Genomic DNA, 18,857 nt, shown 5'->3' with positions numbered 1-18,857 from the left:
AACAACCAAGTTCGGTTCAGTAACGCTCAGTGCGTCCACCGGCCGTAGTTCGCCGCAGCCTCCCAGGAGCCGCGAACCCCCTTAGGGCAGTGGTTCTCTGGAGGCTAACCGTCGCTTAATCTCGCTAAAAAGGCCGAAACGCGCATCACTGTGTCCGGTAGAGATGTCGATTTTAAGTCAGACAGACGACGCCCCCCGTAGTGCTATGTTTCAACAGGCGAGAGGGACCCTCTGCGCCCGTGGCCGGGCTAGCTTAAAAACGCGAGCGGAGTCAGACCTCCGAGCTCCTTCCCCCTCTCTGACGGCTGCTCCAGGGCGGAGGGACGGGGGGAGGAGGAGGAGGAGGAGACACGGGAGGAGGAAGGGGAGAGGAGGGGTGCGGAGTGCGGGCTGTCACCCGGACGGGACTGCGCGAGCGGAGAGTTGAATTTTTCCTCCTCGGCTGGGCGGTGGGAGGAGGTGGCGGACGGTGTTTAGGGAGGATAAACTGAGACCGAAGCCGCCGCGGGGGACCGGGAGCTCGCTCTGCCGCCGCCGCCGCCGCCGCCGCTACTGCTGTGACCCCAGACGGCGTCAACATGGAGCTGGAGAACATCGTGGCCAACACGGTGCTGCTGAAAGCACGGGAAGGTAAGGATGGTGATGGCGGTGTGACAGCTCCTCTCTCCCGGTGCCTTAGCGACGACACAGCGGCGGTCCAACGGCAGGAGGGATGCCCCGGACACGGGTGATACAAACTGTTACTGCACTTCCTCTTGGCCGGTGATCAAATCTGTTGATGCTGCGGTCGAATGCGAACAGGATATTACCCCAAATACGCGCCGTTCCCTCGACCTGCCGAACTCCGTTTCCAACTTGAGCAATTGAAAGTTTTCTGGCTTCTCCGTGAGCTTACATAGATCTTATAAGCGGGCCGAAACGACTGCCAAACTCCGTAACAAATCGCGGCCAATTCGGCGCGGAACTGGTTTTGGTAAATCCCTTAATTGCACAAAATTTCTGCCTTCCTTGTTCAAGGTACTCACAATAAACTGTCAGTAACACCGTTACAATACGCTGACCACCTTCGCGGAGACTCACGCTGAATGGAGGCAGTGGGGATGCAAAGCTAGCAGGTCATAGTAGCTTAATATTTAATGGAATGAACTACTGGTGACCGGTGTACGCCGAATTAAAGAGTGGCTGCCAGCGACTTGTGAAACGTTGTCCGTGTCGTTGCGTGCGTTGCGGACAGTGAGCGGACGCAGGGGAAATGAAAGGTCGCCTAAAATCGACAGATTTTCAAAACGGGTTTGGCGTGGCTCTGACTAGGTTACGCGAAACGCCAAGTAAGAGGTCCGGAAGGGGTTGCAGCTGTGAAACGGGACTGCAGCGACACATCGGGTTTCCCTTGCTGATGTTGCAGCATCGCCTCGTCCTTTGCGAAACAGGATGTTGAGGCAGGGCAGCTGTGTTGTACTCGGGGCTGAACTTTGGGCGCCGGACTGCAGTTGAAGACTGGAGCGTTTCAGTTTTCCTCCTGAAACGGCTTTTATTTGCCAAGCAGTCACGACTTCTGCGCCGCTGGTGGAGCGTGTGGCTCCTGTGCACGGTGTTCTTACAGTGTAAACTGTAAACAGACATTTTATTGTGAACAATGGAAACATCACTGGAGCACTTTGTTATTGTCTCTCCAAACAGGAGACAAAGGTTGTGGTGACTCACTGCCAACATAATCCCGATGCCATCTGCAGAGGGACACGAGAAGATGAGTGTCGTGATCCCTCACTGGGAGCTTATCTGCTCCCCTCCGCTTATCTGATGTGCTCGCAGAGGACCAGGACTCAGGCCCCCGTGTTGGCACCCGTCTGCACAGCCCAATTGCCCTTGAGCAAGGCATCGCGTCCTCCAGCGCCAGGCAGGCCTTGGCCTCTGACCTCCCCGGCGCCTGGAAAACACGCTCTGCGTTATGATCGACGGCTTATTGAGTAAAATGCAGGAATTTCAATTTAGAGCCCGGACCGACGGGCCAGACCTTGTTCGACTCAATTACAAACGGGGACTTTTGATAATATGCAAAGAAGGTTTGCAGGAAGTTAAAGAGCGTGCGGGGAAAATGCAAAGTGAATTATCTCGCGTTATTCACAGCTCGTCGTGTGTAAACACAACCAGCGCAGAGCTTCAGAGGATGAGGCGGTTCCGTCAGGTTTAAAGGACAACATGGGTATTTTTCTGTTAAAGGAGCAGTCCCCGGATTTTACGCACGCAGCTCAGTTCACTTGTCATGGGTGCCACCTGCACTCGTCCTGTGAAACGGCCGATCGCACCATCGAGGTTATCCTGGCATCGGCGTGAGACTTTCCGTTTTTTACAGAAAAGCCTGATACAGACTGCAGACGTGGGGTTTTGAAAGACGCTGGAATTTAGGAGTCAGTTCTATTCATTTCCATTGGGAAAATCATAGGTGCTTTTGGAGCTTGACTCGATCAATCTACCAGTCGTTTTGTCTATAAAATCTTAAAAACGAATGAATAAATGCCATTCACGATTCCTCCAAGCTCCCTGTGATGTCTTTATTTTGTTTGTTTTGTCTGACCAGTCGTCCAAAACTTAAAGATATTCAATTCACTATCATATATGACAAAAAAAGAGAAAATACTAACATGTAACGAGCTGCATCCCCAGAATATTTGTCATTTTGCTTAAAAAAAGTAGCCGAATCGATTCATCGATCATAAACATAGTTGAAGATTAATTTTCTGTGGATTGACTAATCAGCTGACTAGCTGTTGCAGCGGTGGCCCGTAGACCACCCTGAGGGGTCACCGCGGAGTAAAGTCTAAAAGTCTAAAAAGTCTGCGAGTTAAACGTTTTAGTTTGACCTCGTGTGACCCCTTTAGTCAAAAAGCTGGAGCGCTCTCGTAACAAAAAGAGCTTTAACGGAAAATGCGTTCAGTCGTACCGGCCAGAAGAACAGTGGTCAGCAAAGCCTCGGGCTAAAAACTTTCAAACTTTCGGCCACTGAAAGAAAAGGAAAGAAATGCGTCTGAATAAAGACCCGACTCATAACCTTGCTTTCCAGTTCTTTGATAAGAACAGTTTATCCTGTGTTTTATGTAGGCACGCCCTTCGTTCGTGGACTGACTGAAATCGCACAGTCCTAGAAGTTGTTTGAAAGCCACCTGCAGAGGGAGATGAGAAGATGAGCGTCACGAGTCGTGAGCCTGCGAGAGGCTGAGGTGCACGGTTCTCGCCAAAAAGAAAAAGCCCACATTTCTGAACGGAAGGAGCAACGCACCTGTTATTAAACATTATGAAAGGCTTGATTATCAGCAGGTGTTTGGATATGCTCAAATCTCCCAACGCCGGCTGCGTGTAACTGGGAATATTCATCTTCATTAGCCATGTAAAGCTTAGTAGGAATATTGTCATTTTTGGAACAAGGGCAAAAAAACAGAATTTTTTTGTGCATGTAAACATAGTGTGTGTCTTTTCTGTGATGGATTTCACCCTCTGAGATTGTTGATTGTTGGTGCAAGCAGTCGTTTCTTAAAAGAAGCCTTTGCTCTTTGGATCTAAGGGGCTTGATACCATCTACCTTCACAGTTAGAGGTCTGCAAGAAGAAAAAAAAATGGGCCATAGAATAGGAGGAGAGTTTTTTAGCTGGTGTTAACATTTTGGGGTGTGGTTTTCCTTCAAAGCAGGCTGTTGGTAATGTTCTTGTCCGACAGTTGCCATAGATTAAAAAAAAGAGACAGAAAACGAACCAACTAACGGTGAGGCAACTTCCCAAGTTGATGGCTGCACGTGGCAGGGAAGAGAGGAAACGGTTGGAACTTCAATGACCAGAAGTCACGTAGTGTTTATACCAGTAATTCTCACTTACCGTTTGTGAAGGAGAGCAAAGGGATGAGGGAGGCAACAGGTGTAATTGTGGAGATCTTCCTTTGTACAGAGCGCTCACTCTCTCCCGCTCGAGAGTTTGTATCTCGGTCACGATTTTTCTTCCTATTTTTTTTGTGTGTGTGTCACTTCCTGTGGGCAGAGACACGTGAGACGTACTCCAGCAGGGCTTTTGCCTAAGCGGGGGCCATGTGTGATTGTTCGTATTAGAACTGTATCAACTCAAAGTGGAAAACAGCGTCTTTGAGCTACTTGGGGTCAGGTACATTTAACGGAGCGGGGCTGACGGCGAGACAGGCACAGAAAAGCAAACAACAGTTTAACGAGGACCTGTAAATACCAACTGGTAAATTTATTTGCATGACACATACTGGTAAATATTAGTGTGTAATTTTCTCTTGCCGTATTTGTCTTTCCCATTTGTTTCAATAATAGACGACACAACAAAGCTGCGGTCAACGGAGAGTTGAACCCAGGCAACCTGCACTTTTATTTTTTAATAGTTTCTCTGTTGACTTCTTCTATTTGTGTGAGCAAATGTGTAACTGCCGATGTCATTTGCAGAGTGTCTTCTGTCCCATGAGGCGACCGACCTCCATTGATTCTTTAGATGTTTTGTGAGTCTTCAGAACAAGCAGAATTATAAAGGAGCTGATTATAGACAAGGAAGCATCGAAGAAGATAACGCAGCTCACTAAAAATCTGGTACCACTCTATCTCCCCGATGGGGCTGGGTGCCAAATCCTATGGAAATTTTCGATAACAGCGCTGATACCACGATACAACGTTTTTTGATATTGTAATTTTAGTAAATATAAACATGTTTTTTTTCTGCAAAACCCTTTTGTTTAGTTGCAAAAGAAACCAAAGTTCTTAAATCTCAATGCGATCGGCAGCTGAAACGATTAGTCGATTAACCGATTAGTTGATCCGCAGACGATCGATGAAGCTATTTTGATATTCGGTAAATTTTTTAAGCCATTTTTTAAAGCAAAAATGCCCTGCTCACAGCCCTGCTTTCTTACCTCTCTACGACAGTAAACTGAATATCGTTGGGTTTTGGACCGTTGGTTGGATAAAACAATACATTTGAAGATGCCAACTTTAGCCACCATAAGCTACCGGCTGCAAAACCCCCTGAGTGTACTGAATTGAATTTCACCTGCTTATCGTTTAAACCTTTCATTTGTAACAGGTTTCAGGGTCTCACTTAAAAAATTTTGTCCAAACACAAGCAACAGTACAACAACTTATCCTGAAATAAAATACAGCCTAAAAATCAGAATATAAATGTTATTTAAATCGGAAACTATCTGACCAAGGAAGAAGAAGAAGACAAGATTATACATTTTCTTTCATACTGAAAAGCCAAATTATCTTCTCGGTGTTTTCTGTTCATATTCTAAGATGGATGAGTATCTGTGAAAGGGGTCCAACAACAGTCATTTTGTTAGCATCAAACAACCACAGCTCACGTGAGGCTTTGACACTGTGTCAGTGGCCAGTGCCTTATTCATGTAAATACTCCATCATCTACATCCAAGTTGGCTGATCCGATGCTTTGGCAGCAGATAATACAGAAGGGCCTGAAAAACCAAATGAACACCAACACCTCCTGTCAGCCAAAGTCCATCGTCCAAAGTGATTAAATGCAAATGAAATGGATATAGTGCTACCTTGTCATTGCACTGTGTTGTACTGTTAACCCTCACACCACCGTCATTGTCACACAACTGTGTTGAGTTGCCTGATGGCGTGGACGCCACAACCCATCCGGAGGTGGTTGCGGTGGACGGCAGACATACAAAGTTCAGAACTGTAACACCAGAGAGCGGGCTTCGCATCCACAGGCCTGTCTTTCCATAATACATATCCATATACCTTAAAAAGTACTGCTTTCTACTTGTTCCTCCACAGTTTTTGCAAAACGTAACGCACACAAGAGCAACCAGCTGACGCCGACGGTCGGCTTCCGTGTCTGTTTTGCTCTAAAGTCACGTTTGATCTCGGGAGCTTCTGTGAGATCCCAAGTCCCTGGAATCGCCACTCTGGGATCGTTTAGTATAAACGGTGAAAGTGTGTGGTCCTGCGTCTTGACTGAATCGTCTGGCGTGTGCGCGTTCTTACGATCATAACCAAATCTGTCGTTGTGTCTGCGGTCTCCCACGTTTTTAAAATGTCGCTAAAGATTCGACAATCCTCTAGAGTGCGCCGAGTCCCAGAGGTCTGACATCGTTTCCAACATTGTGCTCTGTGACATAAAAAACTGTTCTGTAAATGTTTGTTGTGTTGCTGTTTCCCTCTCGAGACTTTGGCGTCACGAAGAGCTGTCTCTCAGCTTGTCCGCTGTGTCGCTGTCGGTTTAGATAGTTATATAGATATTTTAGATAGTTACTGGTGGAAGGGGAGATTTTTAAATCTACTTTACAGTTGTAAAGTGGCAGTGTTTGGCCTGTTTTGACACAACTGGAACTAGTCTTGGAAAGCTTTTGCTGTTAAAGGCAGGGATTGCAAATTGTAAATATGGAAGTTCTTTCCATCTCTATCATCCATCTCACATGAACTGAAAGTGTGAAAATGACCACATTTGTTACTCAGTAGGGTTGCCCTTTATTTTTGCGTTGCCATTATTTTCAACGTTGTTCAGTAAATGTTTGTCATGTTGTGGTTTTCATTTGCCTGCTGTCTTATAATAGTTTTGTCTACTTTATATACCCCTAATAATTATCATGTAAAAGTACTGAAAATGTCCTACTACACGATAAAAGTAATTCTGTTCCCTGAAATGCTTTATAAAATGAAAGGCAGCTGCAGGAAGTGTAGACGTTCTCTGTCATTTCGCTCTTGTTCTTCAGCAGCACTCGCGCTCATTTAAAAATCATTCTCAGGCAGGTCGCCATTAAATAAACATCAGAGGGGAAAACCGTGCAGCGGAGAGGGGAAATCCTCTGGTAGGTGAAGCGACTGGGGGTCCGGTGCAGCAGACATGTGTTCCTTAATAGACGTCGTGACCAGGTGCTCCAAGCACTCCATGGCAGAAAGAGCTGATTGCAGCTGGCAGGAGGGTATTGTGGAACTTGACTTGAAGCACATGAGGACAGCGGGAAGTCGTGGAGATGTCCCCGAGGACATTAGTCAGTCGGAGATATTTTGTGGACAGCACCTGCGCACTATCGTTCGATGTTTAGAGCCCACAGGTTGGTTGATTCTTCGATCAGTTGATTTACGGAAAAAATCCAGAACTCCACTGAATGTGAATGAGAAATGTTAAGATGTCAAATAAAATATGCATGACTCACTGTAAACTTGCTGATATCAGTTCAGAACAGTTTCCACATATGGTGAATAATTTGCTGCGTTGTGGCATGGTGCTGATATTATTACTCAGTGATGGATTAGTTGATGGACGGAGAGTTAAATATCAAATGGAGTAATTGTTTCCATTACTTGTCAAGTAAAATCACAAACTTTCATTGGCTCCGGCTTCGAAAATGTGAGGATTTCTATTTTTTTCATCATGGCAATCTCAATATTTTTGGGTTTTGGACTTTTGATCAGACAAAACAAGACATATGAAGAGGTCGCCTTGGGCTCTGGGAACTTGTGATGGTCATTCTTCTTCATCAAATTTTGTTTCTCGGAAAAGCAATTAAATTGCACATGTTTTTGCATAAAGGCGTATACTGGCCTCTGCAGCCGCAAGTGGTAACTGCAGGATGCTGGTGCATCAAAGTCTGTCTCCACGTCTGAGTGAAGCGCGAAGGCCACTGGAAGCAGAGCAGCTAACAGCGCATGTAGGGAAAACACAGCCCTACAAAAGCAAAATCAGCTCAGTACAAACCAGCACATCGGGCTTCAAACCGTGTCAAGTCAGCACGCTAATGTGATTATCGTGACTGAAAACATCTGGACCCACCTTGACACTGACCGAGCGACGAAGTTGCTCACGACCGCCACCCACTGCTGTGGAGTGTGCCACTGGTGTCTCCGCATTCGCGCCAGAACCTTTGTTCACACCTTGTTGCTCTGGGACACACATATGACAGTGCCTCTCAGCCGGCGCTTCTGGAAAGTGGGGTTTTACTCCCCTGTTGTCTATTTAGAGCATTTGATAAATATGGGCCGTGGTCCCTAGTTCTGATTAAACCAGTTCAGGTTTGTTGCAAACTGAAAATCGCCTTTAACAGTAATACTTATGAATCACCTGGTACAGTTTAGCTGCTGTTTATTATTCCATTTGAAAAAACGGTACACGTATTTTTGTTTTATTAGAGTGGTGTAACATTGTTTTAGTAAGGCATCACGGCACTACAGTTACCTCATGCCAGGCTGAACTTCTTCTGCGTCTTATATACTGTATCACGTCACAGACCGCTGGTTAAACGGCCTTCCTCCTGGTCGAAACACCGGTGTTGAGAAGTCACCTTTGACCTGTGCTGTCACAAAGCTTTTTCTTTCCCTGTTTCAGTGTGGGACGATTTCTTCTTCCATGACTAAAAGCCAATTAGGCTGCGCTCAGTCTAATTATGCATGTTTATCACTTTGTGGAGAATCCGTTCTTCAGTGCCTTCCTGTCTCACTGATACACATTCTCATGTTGTTTGTCTTCATTTACATTTCCACTAATGCACTGAAAGGACATCAGCCATCTCGTTTTCTCTGTTATCAATTAACTCTTAATTCCGTGCTTGATGCTATCATCTGTTTCCTGCACAGAACAAAACAAATCATCCGGTTTGCATTGTGTCCATGACAATAATAGTAAATAAAGTTTACTCGTTTTTGAGTAGCAACTGCCGCGTAGTTTTTGAATAGCAAATCCTGAAAAGTGGCATTGATTTTCTCCTCGTCAGAGCGGTCAGTGATGTTGAAGGCAGGACGCCTCATGGCTGCTGCTGTATTCACAACACCTACGTTCTGTTATCAGTAAATACTTAAACAGCTTCCGCACTGGGTCTCTGACTGTTTGTTTGATCCCGGGGCATTACCTAGGGCAATCAGGCCCCCCCCACAATTTTCAAAGCCTCGCAATATTTAATCTTTTAGAACTGGCAATGCCCCCGGTCAACATCCAGAGACCCAGCAAGATGTTTACAGACTGCGTTGGTTTGATTTCCATTGGGGATAGGGGGGGCATGCCCCTCTCACTTTTTAAAATCCTTTTCCTTTGTTCCCCTCACTTCTAAAGTTTCAACTAGTTTATCCTTCCAAAAAAATTAAGCTGCAGGCTACATAAAGCTGCTAACGTATGAAATCAAGAAGTTCTTCTACTTAGATTACTGTGATAATTGTTCATGCTACGTGAGTAATTTCACAGTACACAAACTCTACCAACTCACATGTATGATCTGTCATGACAGTAGCAGAAAATAAGAAATAATCTGGAGATGATAAAAGTATCTGAATGAAGACGCAAAACAATTATTGACACTAACAGGCACTAAAAGTTGTGTAACTTAACCAAACCGCAGCAGCGAATCGCGGGAGTCGGGAGTGATATCCACAGGCTAACGAGCTAATAAACGATGAGTCTACTGTCTGACTCTGGTCCGAGAGCAGTCACCGTAGGGGCTGCAGTTCAGCGGGCAGCCAGGAGGAGGAAACATGTATCAGTCAGTCGTTACCTGCACTGCTTAAAGCTAAACTTTGTCGCACAGCACTCAAGTGACTTTTTAACACTATTTAAGGCGCTATATGCTGTCATGTACACGACTAGCAGTTAGTTTGGAAATCTATAAATGCAGAGTAGGCGGGAGCAGGTGAAAGATTTCGTTGTGTCAAAAAATTAAAGTGCTATCATAAGGCTATTTCCGAGAGGCAATACATACCAGTGTAAACTCGATTCGTATCGAACTCGCCAACATACCAGTAACAAACATTCGGCCATTCATTTTTGGTCTGCACTACATACAGGCTGTCCTCTGCCTCGTCCCAGACCCGCGAATCACCGTCCATATGTTTGTTCACTGATTCAAACACCACTACTGATGTTGTCAATGGGATGGACGGACGTCACTTGCTACTGAGCAATGCAAAACAAAATAACGCCTTCCCAACAAGATTTATTGAGTCGAGAAATCAGCCGACGTGAATATGAGCGATTTCAGGTTGATTTAATGAAGTGGAACACTGTGGTGATTCAGCCTGGTTACGTGGAGCCGGGTTTGACTGTAGAATGCAACGAGAAGTCTGGCAGACACTACTCAGGGCCGAAAAACTGTGTCTCATCCTGTGCATGTTTCTCGGGTAAAAAAAAACCTCGTAATCTTTTTTTGATTTACAGTTAATTAGTGTTGTCATCGTTTCAGCAATAATTGATGAATCAATTCCTTGATCAACAGGACATCAATCACAAGCTATGATGATAATGTAGTAATGATTAGCCTCTAAAATGTAACAATTTGCTGCTTTATATCTGTTTTATATCATTGTGAGCGAAACATCTATGGACGTTGGACTGTTGGCCAGACCCAACACGTCTCTTTTGTCTGTGGGAAATGTAATGGCATTTTTCACTATTTTCTGACATTTTATACAATAAATGGGTAATTTGAAAAATCCCTAGATTCATTCTTAATGAAAGTAGTTGTTAGTACACCCTACAGTTATTATTACAATGTTCTCCTGAAAGGATGCTACAGTCGGACGTCAATCAAACATGAGGTAAGGAGCAATTATCTTTTCAGTAGATGCTAATACAACATTTTCTATAGCAAAACATAAGGTTTCTATCAGCTACACTATGTAAGTAAGTAGTGTCACTATACATATAATAAACTAGATAAAAAACCATGGCTTCCTTGTGTCCCCTCAGTTGATGATGTTGATGATGATGTTGATTCATTTTATAATTTTTCAAATCAATCAATCCCTGATTCTATGAAATGTCAACAAAGTGAAAAGTGTCAGAGCCAAAGATATCACCTTCAAATGTCTTGTTTTGTCAAATCAACAGCCGAAAATCCAAAGATATTCACCTTAAAATGATTTAAAACCTGAGAAAAGCAGTAAATCCTGACGTTTGAGAGCAAGGAACCAGGTAATGTTTGGCATATTTACTTGACACAGGATGGGCAGTATGTGATTATCAAAACTTCTGTGGTTTTTTAAATTGTTGTTGTTTTTTCTCCTCGCCATCGAAGCTGGTGTCTGCTCATTTCATGAGAAGAAAAATCAACCGGCAGGGACTTGAAACCTGCTCGAGATTTGTAGTTGTAGTTTGTGGTGAATCAACCTGCTAAAATCAGCCTGAGCACCAAGTCAGAAAGAAACCGAAACTTCGTCTGGTTTTTCTTTGTGCTTTGGTTTCATCACTTGACTGACATTCACTCTTTGTGTTCACTTCTCTGCATTTTCCTAAGAAACTGTGTAGGGCTGCTCCTTACACAGACAGACACACAAACCTGTACTAGTATACTTATGAGGACATTCATTCTGTGGAAGCTTACATTTGATTTCCAACTTCATAATTTTGGTCCTAAACCTAAAACCATGTTGGAAATGACAACTCAACTGAGGACGAAAAGGTCCCCAGATGAGTTTTGATCTTAGCTCATACACGAGCCAGTCGAACAAACAGATTCATTCTTAAGTGGCATGGATGAGCGATTTAAGAGCATCTGTGTCATTTTCCTCTGTACTTTTCTTGTAGGTACGAACAAAATTGATGATCAGGCCAGACCTAAATATGACACTGAAATCGTAATCATCATTACATAACTAAACTTAATGTAATACGATATTCACCATATCATGATCATCAGCGGTTGCCAATTTAAGAGTTTTTCGGCTGGACAGGCCACGGTCCCCGAACGTCTGTGACTGAGTGAGTGATAAGTAGTGAGTTGAGTGCGTGATGAGGTTACACCATTGGTCAGCCAGCCGATTGTTGGAGCTTCCCCACTGGTCGTTGCTCTTTCAAAATGAATTGGCGCGGACGGTTTCTAATACGTCATCAGGGGGCCGTTTACCGGCACTGTTGCTAGATTTTCAGACTTTTCAAACCCCTTTAGCGACATTTCTTCACAGAGCGACAAATCTAGCAACTTTATGGACAAACCTCAGCTACTTTCTGTAGAAGGGAGTCGCCAGTGTTGCCCCGCGAACGCAAGGCCGGGCTTTCCTTCCGCAGGCTCACCTCTCCGAGCCTCTCATTCAGTTGACCGCACGGCAGCTGGCTCAGCAGTGAGTGAGCTTCCAGCTTTCTCTCTGAGTGATCATTTTACAAATACATTGGAAGTGACTGCTGGTTAACATGTAATCTGAACGGGTCGAGTTTTGGGCCACGATTTCATACTTGTTCTGTTGTCTGACAATGGAAACATAAAAGAATGTAAATGAGAACAGCTTTTTTTTGGGAATTCAGTTTTCCTACAACGGTTCAGTTGTAGGAAAACCCTGTCACTCCGACGGCGTCCTCAGGATCTTTATGTGGGTTGCTGTCCATGTGAACGTCCTCTGTTATCACAAACGACACCGTAACATCACCTGTTGCTTAATATTCTCTTCTCCATCTTCGAGACTGTGGACTACCTAAGGCGTGAATCGATTTGCTTTAAAAAGACGTCTTTTAGCATCTAACTTTGTGTGATTCTGTCTTCATTTCTTTCACTGTACAGCTCTGATGACTCATCGCTGGCAGCTTGTATTAAGGTTTGACGTATTTTCAGGTCCCCTAATACGATTACTGACAATGACAATGTTGATTTTATTTCTGTCACCAAGGCAAACATCTGTCTCGGTTTCTGACTTTAGTTTTGTGGTCAAAGGCAGAATCCTCCTCAGTGACTTCACGTACCGTAGTCTTTCTGCCCGGTTTAAACCAAACCTGTTTGTCTTACAGGAGGCGGTGGAAACAGAAAAGGAAAAAGCAAGAAATGGAAGCAGATGCTGCAGTTCCCCCACATAAGTTTGTGTGAAGAGCTGCGACAAACCACAGGTAAGATAACACCGTATTTCCCCGGTCTCACAGAAGAGATGATTTTATCTCACTTGACATGAATGTCTTATGTGTTGAGTGAGTCTGGGGCCTGTTGTATCCATGGCGAGTCGATTGCTGCTCTGTCGGAACAACCTTTCAGCTAAACACATCTTGTATAGCCATCACCAGACTTCCATATCATCTAGATCTTCATGCTAAAGTCGGACGGAGAAAAAAAGTCGTATAATGAGAGCCTCTGAAAGCCCTTTTTTTAGCTGTGAGTTCGGAGATGTTATCTTGGCTGTTTTGTGGTTGGTACAGATAAGTTTACAGCTTTAATTTATCGGTCTGACGTATAAATCCTTTTTCAGATTGTCAACTGACTCCTCCATCTGGAAATCTGACCACTGTAATCGTAATTGATGATTTCAGCAGTTAACAATTACTGGTGACTGAACTTGTGAATTTTCGTAATCAAATATTCTTCTGATTATTTTGACGATTATTACTACGACAACAATATTTTTCAGAACTTTTTTGAGAAGGCATTTGAGAGAAATTAAGTAAATGAAGATAAATTTTTAATCTTAAAGGTATCTTTATATAATGTATATAAAATAAATTTTATGAACAATGAAAAAAATACTATGGATCACTAGATCACTAAAGTTATTACAATTTATCCTGAGACGGACATGAGTATATGTACCCAATTTCATTGCAGTCCATCCAATAGTTGTTGAGATATTTCAGTCTGAACCAAAGGGGTGGACCAGCCGACACTGCCATCCATAGACTCATGGCTAAAAATTGCCTGTCACATCACAGTGGCGGATATATTGGATACTGTTTCCTGTCACACATCATGGATTAACAGTAAAATCAATACATCACTCAGCCCAAGTAGTAGCCCAAGTATCTCCTTTCATTTTTCTTTAATTGAATGAATAGCAACTTTCCACTTGAGCTATGGAGACACAAGTTTGAATTCACTAATGAAAACTGAGCTGTACAATATTTTTGGAACGACATGTGAATTAAATTTTAGGGTGGATTTCCTCTTTAAGTGACAGCAGCTGACTCTTATTCCTCTCTATAGAGGGAAAGTCCCCACAAGGCCACCAGACTGGGTTATTAATGTATGATTTACAACATAGGACGGCGCTATGTGTAGCTCTGTGTTGTGGCTCATCAAAAGCTCTTCTTCAGTCTTCTCACTGTTTCGTTCAGACTTGCAGAAAATGCCTTTTTAGCTGGTGTCTCCGCATACACAGCAGCGTCTGTAATCTCAAGGGCAATTCAGCAGTAAATGTCATTATTTAGGCTGTGGATGTTGGTATAGTGGCCCTAAGGTTCAAAACACTCAAGTAAACAAAGTACAGAACACACTGTGTACTTCAACACTTGTCAGATTAGTTGGCTACTTTTGGATACACAGATAAACTGAAACACAATCTAATCATACTGTAATATATCAGTATTATTAATGTATTAGATTTCATTCAGGCAGTATGATCGATGTTGATTTTTCATTTCCCCTGTGTAGTAGTGGTGGACTGTACAAAGCTAAACATCCATTCATTCATATATCAGCGCTCTCAGCAGCAGACTTGCAAATTTTTTAAAATCAGTGGTAAAAATGGGTCTCCGCACTCAACTTTTTTAAACTCCTGAACAGACACCAAAACCAAAAAACCTGTACTCAGTGATTGTATCAAGCAACCCACGCTGCAGCATGAGATTCCGCACAGAAGTACTGGGCGGATGGATACACTGCTGTGAGTCAAGAAGTAGTTCCAGTGTGTACAGTAACTTCCTTTTAAACCACAAATAGTTGTTTCTACATTTCTGTTAAAAAAGCAAAGTACAACGTGTAAATTAGTGAACTGGTTGGGAGTTTTTTACCTTTGGACAGAGCCAGGCTAGTTGTTTCCCCCTGCGTCCCGTCCTTGTGCTAAGCTAAACTAACTTGCTGCTGGCTCTAGCTTCATATTCAGCATACAGACATGAGAGTTGCATCAATCTTCTCGTCTACCTTTCAGAAAGGAAGCAACGAGGTATGGAAGATTGGGCAGCTTGGACAACAGCTTGGGATTCAGTCAAACACCGCTAACTGGCCAAAGAAATGTACATACAATTTGTCCAAAAGAACCCCCCAAAACTTCCATTTAATAGTTTTTTCTGGAGCTTTCAACCATACAGCCCACCTCAGCAGATGTAGTTTGCTCAGCTGTCATCACATGGACCTGCAGTGGTAGTTTATGGGGAGGACACTAACCCCTGTCTCTTTTCAAAGATGGTCTTGGCTGGTCTGTACTTAGGCCATGTGATTGATGACAACTAAGATATCTTCATGACAACTGAGCAAACTCCATCTGCTGAGGAAGAGTTCAGATTTCTTTTTTTTTTTTTTTTACTGTTTCCACTGTCAAAAATGAACTTCCAAGCTGAACTTCCATATGATTTTCATTGGTTAAAGATTGAAAAAGTGGATGGTGACTTGAAGCAGGACACAGGACGTATTCACTTAATTAAAATTTAACTGAAACCACCATCTTTTCATAACCTCAACCAAATTGCTTCCGTGGCCTATATCAAACCACTTGCAGGATTGAGGATGTGAACCCCTGATCTCTGATGTCAGAGACCGACCACTTCTGTGCGAGTGGTGCGGTACGAAATCATGCCACCTCATTCCACAGGAAAAAAACATTGCCACTCAACATAATTGTTGAATGGCTGTCTTGCCCTCCAAATGTGTGTTTGGCAAAACAGATTATTAATATAAGCATGATTTCTATTAGACAGGGTTGTAAGTAAATGTTAAGCAGATGATGGCCCACGTCCAACTGCTCCAAATGTCACAGCTACAAAAACAAAGACAAGACGCTATCACGAGGCTTGCATGCAAAATTTGTTGGGTAAAACAAAGCGCTACTGCTTCTAGATGCCTCTACTTTTCCCAACTTGAAAAAAACTTCAGCTTTTTTCCCCAATGTTGCAAATATGCTCTCTGCAAAAAAGGGGGGCCCAACAAAAAAAAGGTTCGGATACAAGTGATGTACTGTTTCAGAATGATTTCTCACGCTGTTCTTCCCTATATGTTTACAAATCATTGTAACGCTTTGTCATGAGTATACACAGACTAGTGATCAGCTAAAACTGGCTGTTATGCCCAGAATGTTATATACTACTTTCATACAAAACACATCATTGATTTAGTTCAGGAAAGTAAAAACCATGACAACAACTGTGAATGCATGTGGGGTTGGAAAAAAAAAAAAAAAATTCTTGCTCAAGTTGTACCATAGAGGAAACTGTGGCCAGTGCAGAAAGAGGAAACAGACTGGTGTTTTTGCTGTTTTAACCAGCAGAATGTTTAGTTTCATTTTAAAAGGTGACAGGTTGGAGACAGAAGCCAGAGTTTATGATACCAGACCAAACAGAAGAAGATTACAGTCAAGAGAGGAGAGGATACGGGTGAAAGTGCAGGGATTTAAAAACGATCCCATCTTTTCTCTGAAGAACTCAATCCGAACTCAGAAAAAAGGAATTTAAACTTAGGGATTTGAAAAAGTTAATTTCATTGATACAGGGAGTTGGGTGTGCTGGTATGTAGTTGCTGTCTTCATGTAATCTGCACAATCAAATTAAGGCAAGATAAACTGTGAAAGTGACTACAATTCAAGCTGAACCCTGAAGTTTCACTTTACCAAACTTGCTAATTTTGATGCTAGTTACATTAAATTACAATGAGTTTTGAATGCAGCATGTTAACAAAAATAGGTTATATCAGTGGTTCTCAATTTTTCTGTTCGGTCAGTATATTTAGGTCCAAATAATTCACAGCTCTATTCTTACAGGGTTGTGGACATTGGCTGTTATGAGATAAAAAGAGCCCCTATCACTGGTCTTATTTCTGGCTGTATCTCTGTTCTGTTTCTCTTCTCTCTCTCTCTATGTTATATGTATTTTTTTTTTTGTTGCACACACACACACACACTCTTGTTTTAAAAAAAAAAAAAACTTGACTTTTTTTTTTTGCATGCCATTTTTTTTTTTTTGCAAAATCAGTATCATAGGGTTTAGCATGCACCTGTGATAATGCCGAGCACTGATAAGGCTGGAGCGTGGGCAGGAAGTCTGGGGAAGTGAAAAAGATGCCTCAGGGCATGAGTGCACCAGGGAGAGAGAAAGAAAGATGCAAGGAAAGAAAGGAAGAGAAATGTAGATTTGCAGTGTTTGCTATCGGGAGGCCAGTGAGGGATCATGTGCAGTGTCTCCTGCTGCTGGTTTAGGTTGGGGTGCAGAGAGATGACCTGGGTCTGGGGGAGATCATGAGATGTAGAGTTTCCAGCAGTGTGAGGGATATGAATGTCAGGATGTCCCTTTAGGTGGCTTGAATGTATGTTTTTGGCTGGACCGCAACAGTGGGGCCAGCCCAAGCAACGCGATGTCCGTGAGTGACTGAGTCCGAGAGTGAGTGACCGAATGAGTGAGTGAGTGAGTGATAAAGTTCCACCATTGGTCAGCCAAATGCCACGTGACTGAGTGCTGAAGTTACACCATTGGTCAGGGGTCCTTGCAGGCAGTGTTGCCAACTTAGCGTCTCTGTCGCTAGACTTACTGACTTTTCACATCCCTTTAGTGGCTTTTCTTTAGAAAAGCACCTAGCGGCAAATCTAGCGGCTTTTTGGACAAGCCGTAGCTGCTTTCCGTAGACAAGAGGCGCCAGTAACTAAAGGGCAGCCCACTCATATGCTTTGACCAAGCCTTATTAAGACAAGTCAGGCTGATTTATGAAGTGATAAGCATCCTCAAGTCCACTGACCGTTTTTCTATTTCTGCGGTGTTTCATACCTATCCAAAATCTACCTCACCAGAAGCGCTGAGAACATTTCTGCTGACAACCTTGTGACCTACCCACAACAACTCTTTAGTTGCTTGTTGTTCATGATGGTCAAATGTGTTCTTCCTACTGGACGGATCAACCTATGCAAGTCTGTGTGTGTGTGTTTGTGTGTGTTTGTATGTGTGTGTGTGTGTGTGTGTGTGTGTGTGTGTGTGTGTTTGTGTTTGTCTTTGTCTTTGTGCAGGGCTGAGCAATTAGTCATGATTTATTGATTTTTGCAAGAGAGCTATCTTCAAATTGTTAGAGCTGTGATTTTAATTACATTATTAACAGTGTCTTAACAAGCTGTAGAAGGTGATGGCTGTTAGGACAAGTCTCCAGCTCTGTTCCAGGGTTGTTGTCTGGATAATTTTTGTTCTCTGTAGCATAAATCTGTAGTGTTTACACTTGGCCAAAGTTTCTTTTTTTATACGTGACTTTATTTTATTGTTTTTCCAATGAGTGAGTGGACTGTGTTTTTTGGCTGTGAAATAAGACAATTAGAGAGGTGATCACGTTGATAACCTCATGTTATTTTTGGACAGGAAGCTAGCAGCTAGCTCGGTTGTTGTTTCGTGTGAAAAAGTGACAGCTTCTCTACCCTGTCTAGGGCTCCCAGCTCCAAACACGTTGGTCCCTACTGATGTAGTAAATCTTTAAACACAGTTCACAAATATATAGTTTCCATTTTAAAATAAAAGGTTCAATAATTTCCTAAAACAGCTGCTCACTGTAGTTTTTATCAAACAAACAGGAAGAAACAGTGCATTTGCTGGGGACTATTTTCAGCAGCGGATTAATCCACGCTTGGTGGTCTAGTGAGTATTTGGGGCAGCAGGATGGTGTGTGTGTGGGTCAAAATAAACTACAGTGTGTGTGTTCATGGTGATGGAGGAACATGTCACCCAGTGCAACAGTGTGGCTTGTTGATGTGCTTTTAATAGTTTTTGGACAACAATGGAGCTCTATGGCTCAGAGGAATAGGATCTATCAGGCTTTGGATACACACAGTATTTGTTGGTGTTAGACATTCATTGTTCGTTTGGTGTTTTAGTTGGATTTGTTGAGAAAATAGAAAAACACAGAACCACATTACCACGTCGTACTGTTTTAAAACTTACTTGGACCTTCAGGATTTGGGCCTGTGAAGCTAACGTTAGCTC

The 18,857-nt window shown here is 43.1% G+C and overlaps 1 protein-coding gene across 2 annotated transcripts in view; it reads left to right on the top strand.

Moving 5' to 3' along the window:
• Positions 1 to 482: 482 nt before the first annotated feature.
• grk6 (G protein-coupled receptor kinase 6) overlaps positions 483 to 18,857 on the top strand; it is a 62,189-nt gene continuing 43,814 nt past the window's right edge. The window contains exons 1-2 of one of the 2 annotated variants that reach the window (XM_040151211.1): positions 483 to 630; positions 12,726 to 12,821. In XM_040151211.1, coding sequence (XP_040007145.1) covers positions 579 to 630; positions 12,726 to 12,821 — 148 coding nt within the window. In that variant the 5' untranslated portion in view covers positions 483 to 578. Of the gene's footprint in view, positions 631 to 10,041; positions 10,130 to 12,725; positions 12,822 to 18,857 lie in introns of those variants that run through there. The other variant, XM_040151212.1, reaches the window with a different exon arrangement.

Source organism: Xiphias gladius, chromosome 17 (assembly GCF_016859285.1).
Source record: "Xiphias gladius isolate SHS-SW01 ecotype Sanya breed wild chromosome 17, ASM1685928v1, whole genome shotgun sequence".
In the NCBI taxonomy this organism is placed as follows: domain Eukaryota; kingdom Metazoa; phylum Chordata; class Actinopteri; order Istiophoriformes; family Xiphiidae; genus Xiphias; species Xiphias gladius.
The sequence above is the reverse complement of the archived record's forward strand: the minus strand, read 5'-3'. Positions and strand labels throughout refer to the sequence as shown.